This window comes from Eschrichtius robustus, chromosome 1, assembly GCF_028021215.1.
Source record: "Eschrichtius robustus isolate mEscRob2 chromosome 1, mEscRob2.pri, whole genome shotgun sequence".
Classification (NCBI taxonomy): Eukaryota; Metazoa; Chordata; class Mammalia; order Artiodactyla; family Eschrichtiidae; genus Eschrichtius; species Eschrichtius robustus.
Window position 1 is genome coordinate 26,776,825 of NC_090824.1, and position 22,664 is coordinate 26,799,488.

General features: G+C 49.6%; 2 protein-coding genes across 6 annotated transcripts in view; one reads left to right on the forward strand and one right to left on the reverse strand.

Annotated features, from left to right (window-relative positions):
- Positions 1 to 3,804, reverse strand: part of IFT43 (intraflagellar transport 43) — an 89,554-nt gene extending 85,750 nt beyond the window's left edge. For both annotated transcript variants that reach the window (XM_068542182.1, XM_068542174.1), the window contains exons 1-2: positions 3,723 to 3,804; positions 887 to 979 (exon numbers count right to left, since the gene is read on the reverse strand). In XM_068542182.1, coding sequence (XP_068398283.1) covers positions 887 to 979; positions 3,723 to 3,776 — 147 coding nt within the window. In that variant the 5' untranslated portion in view covers positions 3,777 to 3,804. The remainder of the gene's footprint in view (positions 1 to 886; positions 980 to 3,722) is intronic.
- The window catches only part of TGFB3 (transforming growth factor beta 3), a 28,304-nt gene continuing 6,673 nt past the window's right edge, over positions 1,034 to 22,664 (forward strand). The window contains exons 1-4 of one of the 4 annotated variants that reach the window (XM_068542164.1): positions 1,034 to 1,052; positions 8,131 to 9,351; positions 17,073 to 17,236; positions 17,529 to 17,658. In XM_068542164.1, coding sequence (XP_068398265.1) covers positions 8,865 to 9,351; positions 17,073 to 17,236; positions 17,529 to 17,658 — 781 coding nt within the window. In that variant the 5' untranslated portion in view covers positions 1,034 to 1,052; positions 8,131 to 8,864. Of the gene's footprint in view, positions 1,053 to 7,558; positions 7,642 to 7,913; positions 9,352 to 17,072; positions 17,237 to 17,528; positions 17,659 to 22,664 lie in introns of those variants that run through there. The other 3 variants (XM_068542148.1, XM_068542156.1, XM_068542141.1) reach the window with 3 other exon arrangements.

Below are 22,664 nucleotides of genomic sequence, written 5' to 3' on the forward strand. Positions count from 1 at the left end.
CAGCATGCTGTACTCAGGCCCATAAGGCCTCCCAGCAGAGATGCCCTCATCTGTTATAAACCTACTGTAGGCCAATGAGCTGGGCAACTGAGAAGCCAGGTTGCCTGTTGCCCAGAAACTCACTGTCTAGCGGGCCAGGCACATAAAAAGAAAAATTAGTGCATAATGTGAGATGTTCTATAACAGCTACTATGGGAACTGAGAAGTAGGAGCCCTAAGTCGGCCTGGAGAAGTTAGGAAGAGCTGACAGCGAGGATTACCCTGAAGCCAGCTCTTGAAAAGGGCAGAGTTTTTTCAAATGGGCAGAGGAGGGTGAAAAGAAGTTCTGAGTAAACCGCCGAAAATAGTGCCCTGGCATTAAAAGCAATGCTCATCAAGATTACCCACCCTCTGCAAAGAGGCTGGATAAATTCCCACGATTCCAGGCCACTTGGAAAAGTCTCCAGGAAAGTAAGGCCAGTACGGATCCCCTTCCTGCCTGAAAACTGTAGAAAGCGCAGGTCACCACCAAGAGCAAATGTCCAGTTGTGTAATCCAACTTTACGTCACCAGCATGCCTCACTGGCGTTTATCTGGCAGGAATAAAAACCCGGATTTTGGCTGGATTTTGAAACCTCCCAGTCCCTTGCTCCAGTTAACGTACAAAACTTCTTCACTGGGAATATAAAGCAATGCACAGAAACTGCTCTGGCATCAAAAGAAAAAAGTTCCTCTTTCACTTCTTGCTAATAGGACAAATGCCGAGGAAGGGAATTCCCAAATCAAGATAGGAGGGAGGCTGACATTAAAGAGAAGAAGGAGAAAAAAATATGAAATACCAAATCCTTGCTCACTGAGTAATCGCTAACTCTTAGAGTGCATTTCTTCAGAATTTTTTAACACTCACCTCTGCAGTCAGAGTCGAAGAGGAATTCTTGCCAGTGAGATGATTCCCGGCTTGAGCTGACTCCTGTTGAGCTCGGCGCCCCATCTTGGCTCCCTGTAAGGAGAGATGAGGGGCATTGCTGACCCAAACGTCTTTGAGCCACTACGAGGAAGACAATCCTGCCAAGGTAAGCAAGGACTGGATTTATGATGACATGGTGGAGGATGGGATTTGAGCAACTTGAGTATATACTTAGAAAAGGCTCCAAACCCTTAAAACAAAGTGCCCATGGTCAGTTCTATACAGTAGAACAGGAAATTCATGTACTGATCACAGTGTTTTCTTTTAATGGCCATAGACCTTTTCTACCCAAAGAAATGCAGCTAGAAATTCCTCTAGAGGGGGCAGGGACCTCATGCCATAGCCCGGGAAGAGTGTGGTCAAGGCTCCCATGTCCTATGCGGGATTTTATGAAGGCCTAATTTCAAAGCTGCAGCTTGGCATGAAAATAGTTATCCAAAAGGCATTTGGGGGGGAAAGAAATTCCATGGTAACTGAAACCAGAGAAATACATATAGCATTTGCTTTGACGTGTACACTAGTTGGATTTGCACTTACAGTTATTAAAGGAAAGATCTTATAAGAATCTTGAGACATTAGCTTTGGAAATCAGACCACTTCAAATTCTGAGTCATCAAATGAACCATCTGCACGTGTTTCCCAAAGCCCTCGTGGGGTGGAGGCTCTGTGTCTCAAATGCTTCCCAGCACATACACAAAACATTCTTTAGGCAGACTAGTGGGTGGTGAAATGTTTACATTTTTCTTTAAAAAAAAAAAAAACAGCATTAATGTAAGCACTTTTAGATCTCATTTGATGTAGCTTCATTTGATTTCACAGTAACAGGGACTGGGATTCAGGCCATTTTACAAATGAGGAAACTGAGACCCAGGAAAGCAATTAAGTGGCAGATAAATCTAAGAGCTAAATCTTCTTCTGCCTTCAAATCCTGAGTTCCTTCCACTACGCCCTGCTGGAATTTCTTTTAAGATGTTCTAAGAACTGACTGCACCAATAAACAGAGCGGTTACGTGAGACCTTCATAAAAACCCTTATGCAGTATTTACATGTCAAATTCTAATCAATCATTTAGGTTTCAGGGATGACAGAAACAATCTTTCTGACAATAAGCAGCTCGTTTTCTTCCCAAGACAGACGACTGCACTCCTTCACCTATGGCTGCCCTTTTCCATTTATCATAACATTGGGTTTCTGAATACGGCATACTACATGCAGTGATTGTGCTCAAACAAAAATTCAAGGATCTTGCCTTTAAATGCTGTTTGTAGACGGTTTCTCTAATAATTGTCAAGTATTTAAGGTTTTAACCTTTTTGAGGACCCTGTGTAAATCCACAGGAATGACTGGCAGAAAACCTACTTTACTACCTGGTTTTATATGTTTTAAATCTATAGTCTGTTTATTGTTCATCTTCTGCCACTGAAATGTAAGCCCCATGAGGGCAGGGACTTAGTTTTTTTCACTGGTATATCCCTAGCACCTAGGACAATCAATGCCTGACACACAGAAGGGGCTCAATAAATATTTGTTGATAGAATGAATGAATAACTACATTCACATCCCCCGGTACTAAAAAAGCTCACATATCAGAAAGGCTTGGTGACATAATATTCTTCTTGGTCAGTCAAGCAACCTGCTTCTTCCTAGAACAATTTGCTCCCAATCCTCATATCTTCTCTCTAGTTACTTAGAGGATCTCCGATGTTACTAGGGCACTTCAAAACATGTAAAGATTCCACAGCAGAAACTAAAGACCTGCCCTGTGGGCCAATCTTTTAGTGACTGTCATCTTCGATAATTTTAAAGGTAAAAAGTCTTGATGAGGCTGTGTTGGAGTTAAAACACACACACACACACACACACACACACACACACACACACACACACACACACACACACACACACACACTGAACTTGGGTCTTGAATCTAGCTCAGCTTATTTATATATAAGCTTGGGTAAATCACAGCCTCAGAAGCAACAGTCGCTAACCTCTTCTAATAACTTAGCACATGCCAGCCACTGTGTTAAATGCTTTCCACGCATATCTCATTTCATCTTCACTGCAACTCCTTGAAGTAGACATTAACATCTCCATTCTAGACATAAGGAAATCGAGGTTCCTGGAGATTGACTTTTTTTAACCCATGCAACAGCTTTATACGGCGTCTGACCTCTGGGTCCCCCGAGCACCTAGCCACTCCCCTGCGTTATAAATCTTTATTTCCTTAACTATAAAATTGAGTAACGCCCACCTCCCCATGGGGATTAGTGGCAAGAAAGGACCTCCCTGTCTAACGCCTTCCTTCCTTCCATGCATAAAACAGTACGGTTTTTACATCAACTTCTGCCATGAGATGTCCCAAGGGAAAAGCACTAGGATGAGTGAAAGCGTGACTCTGGCCAGGGCCCCTCCAGTCACCCTCAGATCTGTCCATTCTAGGGGAGTTGGCACTTGGAGCTCCAGAAAGCGGAGAGAAGCTGGGAAATTTCCCACCGGTCCCAGAGGCCGGCGGGGGCAGGATCTGTTTTCCACTCTTTGAGGATTTTAAAGAAAGCAAACCCTAGGCCAGCAGCGGAGGAGCTCACCGCTGCCTCAGGGGCGGGGCGAGGGAGGCCGCCTCCTCCCCGGCCTCACCCCCGCAAGGCTCAGAGCCGGCCCGCTCCGGCCGCCAGGGACAGGCCGGGCCGAGGCGGCTCAGGGAAGCCGGGGCCGGCGGGGTCGCTCCTCCCCACCCGCTAATTTCTGGCCCCAAGCCCCCCGAGTCGGTCCTCACGGAGACGGCCGAGCCGCGACGCCGCTCCTCTCCTAGGTCCAGCACGTCCTCCATCTCTGCGGCCGCCTGACGTCACTTCCTGGAAACCCAGCGGCCCAGTCGCGTCCCTGACGACGGCTCCGCCCTTCCATCCCAATGCTTAAAGGGTCCGCCGCATCGTTCCTGGAGTCTATGTGCCAACCTCCAATTTAAACCAAACCTATCCTAAACCTGCCTTTTTTTGACATCTGGAAAAAATCTCCAGATGTTAAATCCTGATAAGGGTGCTCCTGTGGGACAGTGAAAAATTTTAGTCTTTAGAAACTGCCTACATCTGTAGCTCTGTTCAAATACATAAGTTGTAAAGTGCAAAGCACTACTAGTAATAGTAGTAATTTTTCCGATGCCTTCCATTTGTAAAGCTTTTTGCAATGTACAGAGGACCTTCACAGTTATTAGCTCATGGGAAGGGCATAACAACCTTGTGTGGGAAGCAAGATAAGTTGTTTTGTCTCCAATAGACAGATGAAAAAACAGGCACGCAGCGGGTCAGGTGCCAATAAATGGTTTATAATGAAAAGTGCAATATACATAATCTCTGCCTTCAAGAATACAGAGCCGCTGAAGCAACACATCAAAAACCTGTGTATTAATAACTTTCAAAAGTACAAATAATCCCTCCAAGACCCCATGAAGTGAGCAGGAGCAGAATCTCTATTCAACAGTTGAAGACACTCAGGTGCAGAGCAACGCCTTGAGGAAAATCACCTGAGTGTTAAGCAGCAGAGCCAGGTGCCTTTCTAACACCAGATCTTACTGAAGAATTTTTCTCTGGCGCATGTTACTGGGTGCCAGCCAGTCTCCTGGGCAGAGGAAGACGGCCCCCAAATTCCCAGTCTAATGGGACAAGCGAGTTGAGTCTTCATTGACTCTCCATGTAAGATCCCCACGTCAATGCCACTGACCAGTCCCTAGTACTGAGGACCCCCAGCCGGGACCCCAGAAGATGGGCTCATGACCCTGAAAGTGAACAATGTCCCCAACAACATGCCTGGGGTAAGGCTTCGAAGGCTACCTCTTAAAAGCGAGGACTTGGAAGTGGGATTAATGACTCTAAAACAGGAATGCAGGATTTCTTAAATGCCTAGTAAATTATTCAGTTCAACCATTTATCCATACATGTTTACTGGGTAGGGCTATGCGTTAGCATGCCTGTGACAACAACAGTACTGCGTGGATGTCAGAAGAGTTGAAGCCTCATCCTAGCTCTGCTGCTAACTACCTGTGTAGCCAGGCAGAGCCCTCTCTGGACCTCAGCTTCCTCCCTTGTAGTGACTCTTAGAGATTACCCCTAAAATCTTTCACTCACAAACTCTGATTCTCAGTGAGAGTAATACCCTGATAGATTTTAACCTGAAAAAACATTCACTGTCAAAAACCCAAGATGGATGAAATACAGGCTCCAGTGAAGCCCTTGTTCCCTTCTTCCTTGGCACCAGATGAGGAAGAAGGGATTAATCTTTGGATTATTCCATTTCTTGTGATCTCTGTTGAACAATAATCAATATCGAGGCGGCAAAGAATAAAGAGCTTTATTGGGGGGGTCTTAAGAATTGCAATTCAGGAGACACAGATTCTGGTAAAGTCAAAAGAGTGTTCCAGGGAAGAGAAAGGGTCAGGGGCTTACAAAGGCAAAAGCCACAAGGCTGTACTCTGACACGAGAAAGGAAATATTTGTCCTTAAGGAATCACGAGTTATTTTAGAGTAAGGGTCTGATCAGTAGATAGGCTGTCACGAGTTATTATAAGGTAGGGGTCTGATAAGTATCTTGAGTTTCTGGCAGATCTTCTGAATGCCTTCATTAGGACAATAAGTGGTCAAAAGGTCAGATTTTATCCAGTCTGAGACTCGCATAATTCACACTTCCTCAATGGCCTTCTGGTTCCATTTTAGAGAGCTCTTAGCAATACCGACTCCATTTCTATTTTCCTTCCACTGCTCATAGCCACACCACCACCACTTTAGAGCTAATTTCCAAGCCTCCACTCCCACTTCTTCCCCAAATTCCTGAAAGCAAAGGGTGCACATTCTGGGCAGAAAGAAGCCCTGGAGTAGGGCTTTCCAAACCTTGCTGGGCACCTGAATCGCCAGATCTTACTGAAGTATTTTTCTCTGGTGCATGTTACTGGGTGCCATGTTACTGGCACCCAGTAACATGAAGTTTGTTAAAAACACATGTGTCAGTGCCCCGTCCCTGTAGACTCTGATTTGGTAGAGGTGGAGTCCAGAAGGACATCACTTTAATAATTTTCCCTCCCATTTTACAAGTATTTACTTAAAGGTCTCAGTAAGGCCTTCTCTGATTTTAAATTGCAACGTCCCCCCAGCCTAGGCACTCTGTCTCCTCTTCCCCTGCTTTATTTTCCACCATGGCACTTACCTTTTACCATACTACATTATTTACATATTTAGTTCATTTATTGCCTTTCCACGGCCCTACTTCCACTTCTAGATGTAAAGTCCATAAGAGAATGGTTTTGTTTGCTTTGTTCACTGTTGCATCTACAGAGCCTAGAACAGTGCCTGGCATATAGTAGACGTCAAAAATATTTCTCAAATGATAGCTGAATTCCAGAGGCAGTAGAGCACAGTAGTTAAATGCATAGACTCTGGCAATAGATTTCCTGGGTCCAAATCTCGGTGTTGACACCCACTGACTATATGACCTAAAAGTAATTCAAAAGCAAGTTACCTTAAGCTTTCTACACCTAGGATTCCTCATGTTTTGTGCAAATAAAAATAATGTCTTCCAAACCAGAGAGCCCTTGTTAAATATCACCTCCACCACTCACAGGCAGTGTAGCCTCTTAAATGGGTCTATGCCTCACTGTCCTCAGCTTAAACTGATCAACCACGGCCCTGGGGATGCAGAGAATCTCCCTTCCGTTAGTGGCCTAGGAGCCAGGGGCAGGAACCAGACCTCGCAGGAAGGGTCAGGAAGGCTAGGGCGAGGTGGGATGGGGTGGCAGGGAGCAGCACTGAGTCCCAGGAAAGTGATCAACTCAGAGACAATCCTGCGGGCGGGCTCGGGCATGGTGGCTTGCCCTCCCTAAGCTTTTGATGGGAAAAGACCTAGAAGCTTAGGCTGAGAAAAGGAACGAAAGCGGAGAGAAAACCTCCCCTCTCCCATCTGGGAAATGGGCTCGGGCCAACTGCTGACTTTGCGCTGGCTGGCGCAGCTCCCCGCGGAACCCTCGGCGGGGAGGAAGGCCGCGAACATCTGGAGGACATTTCTGCGAGAGCGGCTGCAGAGCGGGACTCCGGGAAGGGAGAAGTGCACTTGTACGCACGTCGGGCCGAGAGGGAGGCTGTTCCCCAGGGCACTTGGTCTTGTTTTCCTCGTCCTCTTTCGCAGCCCCTTCTCCCCAGGCCCCCAGCCTCACCCCCCCCCCGGGCCTCCCGGCCTTCCCGGCTCCGACCCGCGGAGCCTCCTTCACTGGCGGCCTCGCCTCGGCAGAGGGCACCCTCGATCTGCCGGAAAACGCCACCATTTTTCAATGCCCCTGGAGCATCTCCAAGCTTCCGCGAGCCACCCGACTCTAATCTTGTCAATGAAGAATCGGGGCCAGGATCGCCGCGGGGCCGAACCCAGCTCCAACCCCGCTCCCAGGCCGGGCGTCAGCCCCACCGAGGGTGGGCACGGCCGCCCCTGCCCAGGCCCCGCGCGCTCGCCGGCCCCTGCCCAGTGTCCCGCCAGGCCCGGGGGGCGGCCTGGACGGGGGGCCTGGGAGGGAGCAGAGACGCGCCGAGGAGAGGACGGACTGACAGCTGGCGAGAGGGAGAAGGAGTTGGGGTAGAAGGAGGGAGGGGATTCATCGGAGTAACTTTCCAGAAAAACAGTCAACGTGTAGCAGGAGTGACTCCAAGAGGGTAAAAAAAGTTCAGTTACCACGTCGATCGAGAGGACTCGCGAAGTATTTTTCAAATGGGCTCGGCTTTTCCTGTGCCTGTTTAAAACATTAAAATCGTGCCGCAAAAGAGGCTGCGTGCGCTGGTCCCTCCCCCCACCCCTCCCCCCACCTCACCCCCACCTCCCCTCGCCCCCCCCCCCCCCCGCCCCGGGCCAGAAACGTCATGGGAGGGAGGTATAAAATTTCAGCGGAGAGAAATAGAGAAAGCAGTGTGTGTGCATGTGAGTGTGTGAGAGAGAGGGAGAGGAGCTTGAGGGAGAGGGAGAGGGAGAGGGAGAGAGAGGGAAGCTGGAGGGAGAGAAAGGGAGGGAACCAGAAAGCCAAGTCCAAGGGAATGAGCAAGAGAGGCGAGAGATAGGGGAAGAAGCATGAGAAAGAAGGAATAACAGCTTTCCGGAGGAGGCATGCAGTGAACTGGCTTCTATTTTATTTTTCTTTTCTTTTGTATCTTTTAAAGAGAAGCAGGGAACAGAAGCAATGGCCGAGGCAGAAGACAAGCCGAGGTGCTGGTGACCTGGGCGACCAAGTGGATTATTGGGGCTGCTCTCCAGGGGCTGTCCCCCCTGCCTTCTAATTGCACATAAGCCCACATCCCAGCCAATGAAGATGAGAGGCAGCGTGAACAGAGTCATTTAGAAAGCCCCCGGGGAAGTGTAAACAAAAGAGAAAGCATGAATGGTGTGCCCGACAGACAAGTGTGTCCTGTGCTGCCCCCATCTTTAGCTGGGCCAGCAGCGGCCTAGCCCTGCCTCTCCCCACCTACTCACTGGTGATCTTTTTTTTTTTTTTTTAATTTTTTTTTTCTTTTCTTTTCCATCCTCTTTTCTTATTCTCCTTCAGGGCAAGGCAAGGATTTTGATTTTGGGACCCAGCCATGGTCGTTCTGCTCCTTCTTTAAAATACCCACTTTCTCCCCATCGCCAAGCGGCCGTTTGGCAATATCAGATATCTGCTCTATTTATTTTTACCTAAGGAAAAACTCCAGCTCCCTTCCCACTCCCAGCTGCCTTGCCACCCCTCCCAGCCCTCTGCTTGCCCTCCACCTGGCCTGCTGGGAGTCAGAGCCCAGCAGAACCTGTTTAGACACATGGAGAAGAAACCCAGAGCTTCAAGGCACACAGTCGGCTTCTTCGTGCTCAGGGTTGCCAGCGCTTCCTGGAAGTCCTGAAGCTCTCGCAGTGCAGTGAGTTCATGCACCTTCTTGCCAAGCCTCAGTCTTCGGGATCTAGGGAGGCCGCCTGGTTTTCCTCCCTCCTTCTGCACGTCTGCTGGGGTCTCCTCCTCACCAGGCCTCGCAGCCCCCGGGCCTCTCTCCCCTGCTCACGCATGAAGATGCACTTGCAAAGGGCTCTGGTGGTCCTGGCCCTGCTGAACTTTGCCACGGTCAGCCTCTCCATGTCCACTTGCACCACCTTGGACTTCGACCACATCAAGAGGAAGCGGGTGGAAGCCATTAGGGGACAGATCTTGAGCAAACTCAGGCTCACCAGTCCCCCCGATCCATCGGTGTTGGCCAACATCCCCACCCAGGTCCTGGACCTTTACAACAGCACCCGAGAGCTGCTGGAAGAGGTGCACGGGGAGAGGGGAGACGACTGCACTCAGGAAAACACCGAGTCGGAGTACTATGCCAAAGAAATCTATAAATTCGACATGATCCAGGGGCTGGAGGAGCACAGTAAGTCCAAATTCCCGCTGGGGTGTCTGCTCTGGAGGGTCTGAACTGGAGTGGGGAGCTCCACAGAGGGGGCCGAGCGGTAGCCACACAGCAGGGTGCCCCGGGTTCACCCGCACCCAGCTGGGGAGGTGCGATGCGCAGCTGGGGCTGGATAGGTGGGTGGGGAGGGAGACAGAGGCATTCTGGTAAGAGTCGAGTGCTGCTGGGAGGCCGGGAGCCCTGGAGTTGAGCAGCTTGCTGAACTCACGTCACATCGTTGACTGACTTTAATTTGGAGTGACATTGCGCTGTCCCGTTAGCACGCGTGCTGTGGCACGTGTGGTCAGATAGGTGCATGTGGGTGCCATAAAGGGGCAGGGCTGACTCTCTCATAAGAGAGCCCGTGCGTTTCCATGAGCTGGAGACCTCGGTCTTCTCCCTGCTTTTCACACCTCATCGTGACACGTCTCACGTTCTGTTTTTCCAGTTCTGGGGAAGAAGAGTATACCTGCCCCAAATTATTGTCTGTCCAGCTTTTTGAGGCCCAGGCAAGGGACAGCTTCTAGCTGTCTAGGCCCTTCAGTCCACAGCGCGCATGTGACCCATGTGAGCTGTGTGCGTGCGGGAAGGGGATGCGCCTATGTTCACGTGGCTGTGTGCTTTAAAGCGATGTGTAGTCTGGTTTCGTATGGTGCGCAGATTCATGGGTGCAAAATGGGCGTCTTCCGGGCCCGCGGACACGGGGAAAGCAGGGATGTGGCTCTGGATGTGTGGATGACGGCTGGCAGCCCTTTTGTGTCTGCGTGTCAGGGGAAGAGTGGGTGGGAGGTGTGGCTGTGGATACAGAGGGGACGTGTGTCTGGGAGTGTGTCTTCCCAGGAAGCTCCTGTCTCTGCTGAGAAGCTGGGAGGCTTCTGGGTGAGACGTCTGTGTGTTTGTACACGTGTGGAAGTCATGTGTGTTTACTGAACGGGGATTTAAAAAACCTCAATACAAGAGAGAGAGATTTGGCAGATGCTGAGAAACTGACAGCCCAGGAAGGAGGAATGTGAGCCACTCACAGGCCAGGGACTCTGGGAATAACTCTGTTTGCTTTTCCTACCAGCAGGTGTCCTCGACGCCCAGGCTACCTCAGCCTTGGCTCACCTGAGAGGTGGGCAGTGCCCGGAGTGGGTGTGGGAGAATGGGATGGAACAGGCAAGGTGAGGGTGGTCAGCGGGGGTACTGCAGGGGCTGAAAGGAACCTGGCTAGAGACAAGGAGGAGTGGGCAGCCGATGGATGGACCAGCTCTGGCAGCAGGTGCCAGAGGCCTCACCGGGAGCTGGCCCGTGCCAGGCCCAGGAGCCTGTGGTTGCTGGTGAGGGGCTCCCACTCTGGCTTCCTGTGGCTGCCTTAGGAGGTGGCTCCCGTGTGGGGTGGTGGCCGGAGAGTGAAGCACAGCTAGTGCTCCCTGCCCAGGGTTCTCTAGGTGGGGCTGACTCAGGGTCTTCAGTGGCCTATGGTTCCCAGAGGCACCAGCAGCTGAATGGCTGAACCCCCAACCCCCTGGGCACCCACAAAGGCAGGAGATAGTGGCCAAACATCGGAGAAGGGTGGAAAGCTGATGCCTGCGGGAGAGGTGTGAGGAGAGTCCAGGGCAAGAGGAAAGGACTCGGATCTTAAGGATCCGGGTCAGGAGGAGGAGTCCCGGGGAAGAGGGATCTAAGTCACCGGGGCCCACCCAGCCTGGAATCCGAAGCTGAGAACAAATGAGCCAGAGAGATGCAAGGGCACCCAGGTGCCAGTGGACATGTGTGCAAAGACTCAGAGTACAATTAGTGGACAGCCCTGGGGACAGCCTGGGCAGGGCTGCACAGATGCTGGGCAGCTCCGGGCTGCAGCACCAGGACCTTCCGTGAAACTGCAGTAGGTGAGGGTGGCCCTGGGGCCACAGAGCCGTGCTCAGGCCAGGAACAAACCTGGCACAGTGGGCAGGATGCGACTTGAGATATCATGAAGGGTCCGGGGCCCCATGGGACAGGGGTGATGCCAGCGAGGCTTGCAGGTGCAAACAGGAAGCAGGCCCAGACTCTGCAGCTGTTGGAGGTGACACAGAGGCTGAGCAGACTCAGGCCTGGCCCGCCCTCCAGCTGGTCAGGTGTCGAGCCAGCCCCAGAGAGACAGACGCACAAGGCACACTAATTATAAAGAGGCACTGGGCAGATGCAAACGTTTAACAGATGCTGAGAGGGAGCAGAGAGCCACCCTCCAAGGTTGGGTCGAGGGAAGCCTAGTGTCTAGAACTCCTGAGGGTGGGCTGGGGTCTGTGGGTGGGGCACTGGTAGGATCTGAGTGCCAGAGCTCCTGCTGCCGAGGTGATGAGATCGCATTCCCTTCCACATTTCATCACTCCCAGCCCCTTCCGGTACCCAGTGGACAGGCTCTCAGGGGGAAGTGACAGCAGGAGCTGGGGCAAGGAGACAAGGGTGCCTGGAGTGCAAAGTGCAAGGAGGACTAACTTCCAGTGGCGCAGGAGAAAGGGCATCAAGGTGAGAGCAAAGAGGATAAGACCCGTTCTCTGGCTCTGCCCTGTCAGATGGGTACCCTGATTGCCCTATTTTCCAGATAAGGAGACTGCAACATGCATCAATTAAGTGATTTGCCCCAAAAGAACCAGGGCTGTAACCTACACACTCTCCCTACAGAATGCATGCTGTCAAACAATAATGCAAAGCATAAAACATGCATTGTAAGTCCCACCTTTAACCTTTGGGCTCCAAAAGAACTTTGGTTTATGATATGAATGAATCACATGTTGGACCAAGCAGGTGGGCATAGGAGCTATTATTGTATGTTAGTAACCCTGGTGGCAGATTGCTTAGGGATCACTGGGTGTGCTCTTTCTTAGCTCTGCCTATTTTTACGGCCTGGAGATTCATACTGCCACAAACATTCTCCCAAATTCAACAAAAGTGTTTTCATTATCTGCTTAAGAATCTCAAGCAGGTTAAGCAACTACACCATGTGGAATTGAGCAAGTCACATCTCTGACCCTCAGTTTCCTCATCTGTAAAGTTAGAAGTAATCTCTAAGCTCCCTTCCAGCTGAAACAATTCTATGTATACATCTGGGATGATTCAACAGGTCTCTGCTGGGGAGTGAAGGCAAGACTCATATATATCTTATTCCTATATAATTCTCCAGGATTTTGCTATGGGAAGTGGGTAGAGGCTTTCTCTGACCCACGTGGTGGGGAAGCACACAGCTTTTTCAGTTCTTTTGTCATCCTTGTTATCAAGATATTACCAGTGTAGGTGCTGTTTTAACTTCTGGCTTGTAATTATCCGTGTCTGGCAGGAGACTCTTGTTTTCATCCGAGGTCTGATGCTAAGACAACCAGCAAACCCAGAGTTCACGAGCAAAGAGAAAACGATATTTTAGCGTTTCTTTTCTGGATGCCACTTTTAGATCTTTTTCATTCTGAAAATTAAAAGATGTTTCTTATTGAAAGAACTCATTTGTTCTAAGTGCCAATGCTCTCTGTACGCTAGGTCAGTGTTTCTCCAAGTGTGGACTAGAGGCTAGGTCAATGTGAAAAATGTGAATTCCCAGGCCCTAGCCCACCCTTACAGAATCAGAATCTCTGGGGGTGTCGTCTTGAAGAATCTGTATTTTTTTTTTAAATTTATTTATTTATGGCTGTGTTGGGTCTTCGTTTCTGTGCGAGGGCTTTCTCTAGTTGTGGCAAGCGGGGGCCACTCTTCATCGCGGTGTGCGGGCCTCTCATTATTGCGGCCTCTCTTGTTGCGGAGCACAGGCTCCAGATGCGCAGGCTCAGTAATTGTGGCTCACGGGCCTATCTGTTCTACGGCATGTGGGATCTTCCCAGACCAGGGCTCGAACCCGTGTCCCCTGCATTAGCAGGCAGATTCTCAACCAATGCACCACGAGGGAAGCCCTAAGAATCTGTATTTTTAACAAGCTCCGTAATGATTTTTAAGTTCACTGACGCTTAAGACTCAGTGAACAAGGGCAAAACCTTTCCTTAGAAGGCCTGCAAACACAAGAGCCCACAGAGCCCAGGCAGCTGATGCAAATGATCTAGAGGAAAGGCTGCAGCACAGGGACCATGACAAACTGCACAGGACACTTGGCTTCGGGGTCATGGAGAGAATAGGGTGTATGGGGAGACTGGTGGCGGGGGGGGACTTGGAACTGCCCAAGTCCCATTAAAAGAGGGCACCCACCGCTCAGCTCCTGCCAATTTTTGCATTGGGGAATGTGGGTCCAGCATGACTAGATCTTAACTGCTTCCCAGAAGAGCAGAAAATCTTTCTGTGAAATTTCCCAACTTTTAACCTGGGCTTAAAATGTTTATGGGCTTCTAATTCAAAATTTTACAAAACAATGCATTGGCCAAACAATATTTTAATGGGCTAACATTTAAAGGTTAACCTAATTAAAGGTTGAATCCTTAAAGCTGTGGTTTATCAAACATCCAGAAATCTGGATGCCATGGTACCCTTTGCAGAGCACTATAAACTGTGGTTCTCAATCCTGGCTACACATTAGAATCATCTGGAGATCTTAAAAAAAAAAAAAAAAAGCAGCTCTGGACTCACCCATACTCCAATGAGGTAGTCAGAATCTCTGGGGAGTAGGTCCAGGCATTGTCTGTTTTTAAAGCTCTCCAGGTGATTCTAAGGAACAGCTAGGTTAGAGGAGCACTGCCACACTGATATATGTAGTCCCATCATTGGAACCAGAAGTAATTTTACTAGCAGAAATGATGAACACAAGCAGAAGTACATCTAGGAGCCCAGGTGTCTGAAAGCATTAAAAAATGCCTGGTCTAAACATGGTCAGCTGTTTCCAGATTTTTCCATGAATACCCTGCATGAATATTCTTTGCTTATTTTTCTCTCCCTATAGTAAAAAGGAGAAAATGGCACCCATTAATATATATACTTTGTGTGCAATAGAAAAAGTTGGTCATAATTTAATTCGTAAAGATGGATCCCCTAGGCCAGCTCTCAATAATACTAGTGTTCTGCAGAAGCATGGCTTAATCACAAAACTGGGAAGTGGTTTTTGTCTGAGGCATAAGTTGGCACTCTAGCCCCATTTCATGGAATCCTGCTACAGTTTGTTGGTGAAATCATCCGTCCACTAAATGATCTCTGAGGTCCCCTCCAACTTCCACAGTCTCTGCTTCAGTAAATGAGGTCAGAAGACCTGGGTTCAAATCCCACCTCTGCCACCTACTCTGTGAGTGATCTCGGAAGAGTGATTTAACTTTCCTGATACTTACTTTTCTCATTTGTAAAATGATAAATTTTACTTATTCTCATTCTCCTCAAGGATTGTTAGCGGGTCAGATGAGTTAACAGAAGTTCTATGAAATGTAAGATAGTGTTATTACATTTTGTTTATTTATTTATACTCTGGCTCATTCCACAAATTATTTAAAGCATCGTTAGTATTCAGTGGATTTAATTGTCAAGAAGATTATGTTTACATTTTATTTTCTCTCCTATACAGTTCTTTTAAAATCACTAATGATTGTGTCTGAGCTTTGCTTGCTAGTGTCAGTTTGCTTGTGTCAATTAATTCATGTGTGACCCTGGCCAAGACCCCTCTGGGTATGAAGTTATCTGAAGTGGGTTGCACTAGATGACCCCTGATGTCCCTTCTGAGTCTGTTAGAAATCTGTAGATCCCAGGGATAAAATATGACCTTTCCCATCCCCTTGAAATCTCCTTGAAATTCCCACCAAGAGGAGTCTAGCTTGGGGAACAGATATCTGATTGATTGGGCTGGAAGACACAAGGAGGAAGGGTGACGAGGGTGTCCTGAAGACCCTTTTGGCTCATCGTCCCCCATCCCCTGGCTCCCCACTGTCTTGCCCCCAGTCTGACTCTCCTCACTGGCACGGGCCACTTTCTGTTCCCCTTTCCCTTTTTATAGCAACACACACACCGCGCTGACATACCTTTTATTCCCTCTTTAAACAGTTACTGGAGGTACTAGCCTAACTGAAGCTATATTGATGACAGCTCCTCTGAGACCCAAGTATGTCAGTACTTGAGAAGGTTTCCCTTCCAAGGAGCTTACCCATGTCCAGAGGGTTACAGACTTGCAAACTCAAAAATTAAACTGCCATCATGATCCCTCTTTCTGGTTTTATCCGAAATGGTTTAGGGAATAGTTGGCAGTATTCGTTCTTTCAAAGCCAGTTATTAATCAGGGCTTCATTAGCTAGCATTCACACATTTTTTTTTCCCAACATCTGTTCCATTAATTTCCTAAGAACCAGTGTCAGACCCACCAGATGGCAATTTCCAGAAACACTCACTCATCCTTTCCTACAGCTCAGTAGCGCATGTGCTTGTGTCCAGGCCTCTGATCCTCCCGCCCTGTCCATGACTTCCTAAACCACCCCTGGGGTGATTATGGGCTTGTTCCAGCCATGTTCATTATGTGTGGAATCTGGGTCTCTGGGCTTGGATTTCAAGTTCTGGCTATTGTTACCATTTGTGTAGAAAGTTTTTCTCTGGGTGTTAATGCTGCTCAGACCTTGAGGTTGTAAAGAAATGACAGGATCTTCCTGTCTCCTTTATCTGGCTCTGAGGGGGTGGGAAAGAGCATGTGTGGCCTTCTGTCTTGTGGACAGAGGTTCAGAGGCCAGCAGGGTGACAGAGGCTGGCATAGCATGTGCTGTCAGGGAAACTAACTCTTGGAGAGAGAGGAGCCAATGGTGATAGACCGGCTCAGTCTGAAGAAACATCTGGGGGGGGGGTGTCTGCCAGGCTCCAGATGTGGGCTCCTTGTCACACCAGTGCTGTCTCATTAGATCTAGAGTGTCACTGTCTATGACTCCCTACTGTTAATGATATAAAATCCAACCCCTCGGTCTGACGTTTCAGCCTTCCCGCAGGTGGACCCCAATCTACTGTCTTGACCTTGTCTCACGGGCTCCAGCCTGGCTGCTTCAGGTCCCTCTTACTCACGTGCGTTTGCTCCCCTCCCTGCCTGTGCTTCCAGCAGTCCTTTCATGTAAAATTCTTTCCTCTGCATCCTTAGACCCTTTCCTCCTGCAGGACCCAGATCAAATAATCACCACTTCCACGAAGTGCTCTCAACCCTCTCCCTCCTCTGACCTGTTTGCAGCAACTCCTAGGCTTCTCCAAAGGCCCTTAGCACTTTTCCCTCTGGTCCTGTTGTTTGGTCCATGTACTAACAGCCTCCCCTGGATATTAATCTCCTTGAAGGCAGGGGCCCTGTCTATTCCTTTTTGCTTCCCAGCGTTAGCCTGTGCTTGGCACATAGTATTTGTTCAATGCATGTCTGATGAATGAATGAATGAATGCCTGAATGAACAAACGCATGAATGAATCAACTAGCTAACAATGATTAAACTGCTAGAGGAAATTGCTGATATCACTGGAGAATCTGTATTTTCTAAAAGAGTAGGAAAGCAGGTTGGAGAGCCTGCCAGAGTGGGGACGGCAAGGTGAGGGGTTGGAGGGGCCAGTTGTTAGTGCCATGTCCTGGGGCTCCATGTCCTGCTTCTCCATCAGGTCTGTGTGTGATTCCAGGGCCACCCCGGATCTTCCTTGGGTTTCCACCTTTAGGTCTGAGGCCTCAAGCTTCCAGAGAGGTCACAGGTGGAACCCTGGCCCCTTGCTGAGTGTCCGCTGGCAGCACACTGTCCCTGTGGGTCTCGCTCATGCTGTGCCTCCCCCACCGCTCTGCCTCCTAGATGACCTGGCCGTCTGTCCCAAAGGAATCACCTCCAAGATTTTCCGCTTCAACGTGTCCTCAGTGGAGAAAAATGAAACCAACCTGTTCCGAGCGGAATTCCGGGTCTTGCGGATGCCCAACCCCAGCTCCAAGCGCAGCGAGCAGAGGATTGAGCTCTTCCAGGTGAGCCCCCTCCCAGGACAGACACCACTCAGGCAGGAAAGCTGGTTCCTTGGCCAGATCGGGCCTCCACGCTGCTCAGAGTTCAGCAGACCTGGGCGTGAATCCTACCTTCTCTGAGCCTTAGTTTCTGTATCTGTGTCTGTCATTAAGAGGATTAAGACTTAACCGAGGAACTCAAAGGAACATTTAAGAAGTCTTAGTTTGCTCTTGCTGCCCCTCCCCGTCCTCCTACACCATGACACGCGGGTGCCCTGTCTTGGCCTCGGGACTTATTCCTTCCTCTGCCCTGTAGATCCTCCAGCCGGATGAGCACATAGCCAAGCAGCGCTATCTTGATGGCAAGAATCTGCCCACGCGGGGCACTGCTGAGTGGCTGTCTTTCGACGTCACAGACACTGTGCGTGAATGGCTCTTACGAAGAGGTAGGTGGACTCAGGATGAGCATTTTGGAAGGAACCTCAGGTCTCTTGGTCCTTCATGACACAGAGGGAAGAGGACAGAACTAGGGGAGGCACAGATCTGGGTTCAAAGCCTAGCTTTGCCATTGACTTGTTGTGTGTCCTTTATTAGTTCACTCAACTGATACTGACTAAATGCTCACTCTGAGCCAGGCCCTGGGGATTCAGCAGTGAACCAGACAGGTGAGGTCCCAGATCTCATGGGGCTTTTGTTCTGGTGGGAGAGACACGTAGTGAGCAAGTAAACATATTGATGAATAAGACTTTTATATAAATTATAGTGATAAGTACCAGGAAAAACAGAAAGAGGGCAAAGCGATAATGACTGGGTGGGGTCCAACATCAGGTGCTCAGGGAGTCTCTACGAAGAAGGAATTTGTGCACTGAGATCTGAGGGACAAGAAAGAGCCAGTCTGTGAAGGTGCGATAAAGGATGTGCTCAGCAAAACCAGTGAGAAGCAGCAGGAGCCTGACGGGTGTGGCTGGAGCAGAGTGAGCTGGGGGGTCAGAGAGGAGCTGGAGCCATATGATGTAGAACCTGTAAGGCCACAGTCAGGTGTCAGGACTTATTCCAAGTGGGATGAGACGTCCTGGGCGGGTTACAAGCAGGGCTGGGGATGTGGGGGAGAGGTGATTTGGTTTACATCTTTCAAAGGCTCTCTGGTTGTCCTGCGGTCAAGGGAAGAAGTTAGGGGCCGCTGTAGCAGCCCACGTGAGAGCAACATGGGCTTCGTCCAGGGCGGTAGCCGTGTGTATGGAGATGATTAAGGATTTGTTCTGTATTTTGGAGGTAGAGCCAATAGGACTGACTGATGATTAGATATGGGGTGAGAGGACACAAGAGGAGTCTAGATGACTAAAGATTTTGGGCTGAACACCCACGTGGGAACACTTATTGAAATAGGGAGGCTGGGAGAAGAGCAGGTTTGGGGGCAGGTTCCATTTTGGCCGATTAAGTTTGAAAGGCCTGGCAGTCATCCAAGTAGAGCTGTCCAATAGGCATATCAAACTTCACATGTCCCAAATCTCTCACCCACTCACTCTGCTTCCTCACCTGGAAAATAGGTAATGGTGTCTTCCCTTCATGCCTCACAGAGCTATTTTAAGGATCCACTGTAGTTAAGAGAACTTCCAAGTTTTCGGCCTGTTATGGGACAGTAAGCTTTTATTAGGTCAGATGAGGAAATGGAGGCCCAGAGAAGTTAAGTGGCTTGACCAGAGTCATCCAGCCTGGATTAGAGCTTGAGTCTCCTGATGGACAGTCATGGCGCCTCGTGGCATCACGCTCTGCTATTTCTTCCCTTCTTTGCTTGGTGGTGCTGCCTGGTCCGGTGCTCAGTGGGGTGAGGGTACCTAAGGTGGTCCTGTCTGTTCCTCGTATCCCTCTTGTGAGGAATTTTCTATTCTCGTCAGCTGCTGGGGAGCCACAGTCCATCCATCCATGTACTGATATCCAGAGTCTCTTGGGCAGGTGGGTCCTTCCTTGTCCTCAGTGTTTTAGGAAATTAGGGGTTGAAGCTCTAAGGCAGAGATCACAAACTGGTTGGCCTACCAATATTGTTTTAATTTAGCTAGCGGTCAACAGGTTTTGTTTTAAAGTCAGGAGATTTCACATAAAACCTAGACTTCTGGCTTTTCTTGACAAATGGTACGATTTCCTGGTAACAATCCATCAGAGATGAGTAGGGCCACCTCTTGAGGCAGGGCATGCATTCTTCATGTCACCACAGGCCCTGCCATTCCCCAGTGTTCCCCAAGAGTGCGGCTGGCAGTCCCAATTCAGCATGATACACTGGCTCGCTTTGCTCACTTACATAACCTGCTGGGCTCTGTAAGCATCCGAGTGTGCAGGTCCCCATCTGAGGGGCATAACCTGGTGACTGAGTTGGCAGATAGGGGGCTGGAGGTCCTGCCTCGGCTCCAAGGGTACTGGGAATTCCATCCTATCTCCCTGACTGAGCACGAAGGCAAAAAGCTGGGAGAACCCATGTGCACCAGCTGACAGCAGCACTGTGGGAATTCTGACTCAACTCCGCCTAGAGCCCGACATGGCTACAGAGAGGAGAGGCTGGGGAAATGAATCTCTCAGCTTCCCTGTCTGATTTTGATCAGCTCCACCTGGATTTCTTTGAAGCCCTGGGCACTTGAAGGAGTTCTTATTTTCACAGCTGCAGAACTCAATGAGAAGTTTGCACTGAGAATGATTTCCATCCTCCTTGAGACATCAAAAAGATAATTTCGTAATAAAACCTATGGGTTCCCCACCCACCGTCCCCACCGCTGCCAATTCTGAGGTTAGTTCTTCACTGGAACCTTCAGTTCCCGCTCCGGCAGATGCCGCCCACCCCTTGCACGGGGGAGTCATACACAGACCTTTACTTGTGCAGAGCTCCTGGGCCTCTTGAGGGTTCTTGGCCCCAAACAAGGCCGTAAATGGACTCCAAATGGAGCAGCTGGCGGTGTGGACCGTGAGGAAACTGAGTCACATACACGGTCTTGTATTAGTTCAGCAAACATCTAAGAGCCTGCTGTGCACTGGTTCCCAGGCTGCCTTCTGGGCCCAGAGCCGGCTGGAGCCCTCTCCAGGGCTGTGGGCCCAGGTCTTCATGCCCCTGTGCTGTTGTTTCACACAATCTGTGGCTCCCCAGTGTGCAGAGCCTGGCCTCCCCAAGCAGGCCGGGCAGGGAACATGCCCAGCACCACGGCTCAGGACAGGGGGCACACTGGGAATACACAGCCGTTTTGTATCTCAGTGACTGTGTGGGCATCTACCTTGATGGTCCCGGCTGGGCTCTCTTTGGTCGCTCTTTGTCTCTAACAATTAGGAGTGTGGCTCTGATATCAGGCTGCCTGTGTTTGAATCTTGGTTCTACCACTTACTGGTTGGATACCTCGGTCAAGCCATTTAATTTCCCTAAGCCTCAGTGTCCTCATCTGTATAATGCGGGGAGGGGGTAATAATAGTTCCTGCTTTGTAGGATTAGTATGGAGATTACATAAATGAGTTAATGCACGCATAGTCTTAGAGCGGTGCGTGACATGTAGCAACTCTCAACAAGTGTTGGTGATTATCGTCATCATTCTCTGAGCCGTCTACCTAGACAGAGCCTGTTAGCCAAGCCAGGCACCATCACACACTCACTACCTGCACCCTAACCCTAACTCTCCCCTACACATCTGTCTGCATCTTGACTTTCTAACTCACAGACTCATAGGACTTGTCCACTCTAGGTCTCGCCCGGACTACTTAAACCCTTCTGGGTAATAGGAAGTGTACTATGTTTTATGTAGCCTGTTTCAGCTACTCTAGCTCCTTCTTTTAGCCGCCTTAAACCAGAAAGAGGACACTCCTTATACATCCCTCTCTATTCACTTCTTGTTCTCCATCTGGGGCTCAGCTTCCTTGTTATATTGGCCCCTCCCCACCCCACCAAAGCTAACCTGGAACAGAAATCTTCAAGCTCAGCAGGTGTCAGTGTATCCCAGAGGCTGCCCTGATTGGGGTGGAACAAACGAAGCTGGGATCTAGAGTTTATGGAAGAAGGGATTGGGCTGGTTTTTAACCAGTAGAACTGGGACATCCAGGTCTGCCTAATGCTGACTGGAATCTCTGGGCTTGGGCCATTCTGCGCATGAGAAGGATGCTGAGGTGGCCTGGACTCTTTGGGGTTTTCCCTGCTGACATCAGATTTCTGGAACACCCCAGGTTGGCCCCAAGGCTGGATGCTCACACAGAACTAGGGTGACCTCCGAGAGCAGTGCATCAATCAGATCCCTGAGGCGCTGACCCTGACCTCAGAGGTCATCCCCCCACGACCTCTCCCATACCTGACCATAGCTGGCTGCTGCCCTGGATCAAGAGAGCTTCCCTGATTGAGTCTTACCCACCAGTATTGACATGATACCAGACTACCTGGTTTCCCTGCACAAAACCACTGGATTCAGTTCAAATTTTTCATTCCTTATTCTTCCTTTTTTTCCTTCCACTTTATGCAACCCCTTTTACTAATTTCCTTGCTTTCCCAATTTTAGTTACCAAAATACCCGATCCCACAGCCAATAGGAGAAAGGGCCAGAGCTGGCCTTTTTGCCCCACAGTATCAGCCACCAAACCCTGGTGCCTCCAGGCTTCCTCACACTTGTTTTCTCCGAGCTCATGCCATCTGGACCCTCGGCCATGGCCCTCTGCCATTTCTTCCGGCCTGTTCTCTAATTTCACAACTGTCTTCCTGAGCCGGTGGTTGTCCCTCAGTGAGCCGTCCACAGCCCCGCTGGATACATTTACAACTCCCCCATTAAGGTGAACAAGGATTGCCAAAGAAGAAACTCTAAGTAATCTTGGCCTCATCATGTCCTTGTTCCTTAAGGAAAATATAGCCAAGCATAACTGAGATTTGCATCTTATCTCCTCTGGAATCTACCTCTCTCTCTCTGTCTACAACTGTAGCCCTGGTAGAAATGGTGGCCTCTTCCACCTTGACTGATTCTGCTGCTTGCTTGCCAGAGACCTTGCTCTAGCCTTGCTTTCTGAATTTTAATCCTAGAGCTCAGCCTGTGCCCCTTCCTCCCATCTTGTGGCCTTTTGAATCACAGCCTCTCTACCCCACAGTTCTTCAGTTTTCCCCTTTCCCTGGTCTCTTCCAGGCACTGTGCCTCTCTCCTCTGTCCTTTCACAGCTAGAATATCTCCTCTCTCAGCCTACATGTAGGGGGTGTGACTGGTTTTCTCCTTCTTTCCTGTACCCTCATCCTTTTGCCCCCTAGTAGGCTGGTAACATTTTTTTTTTTCCTAAACCATTCTTTGAGAATAGATGACTATTAAAATTCTCCTTCATGGTGCCCACTGGTTTATGCCTCCATTTGGTTGTTTGTAACACAATAGAAATATGTGGAATGTGGCAGCATGAGCGTGAAGGTCTGCTATAGCCTTGGCAGCACTTTCTGTCACCTGTGAGCCTCAGTCTAACTCAG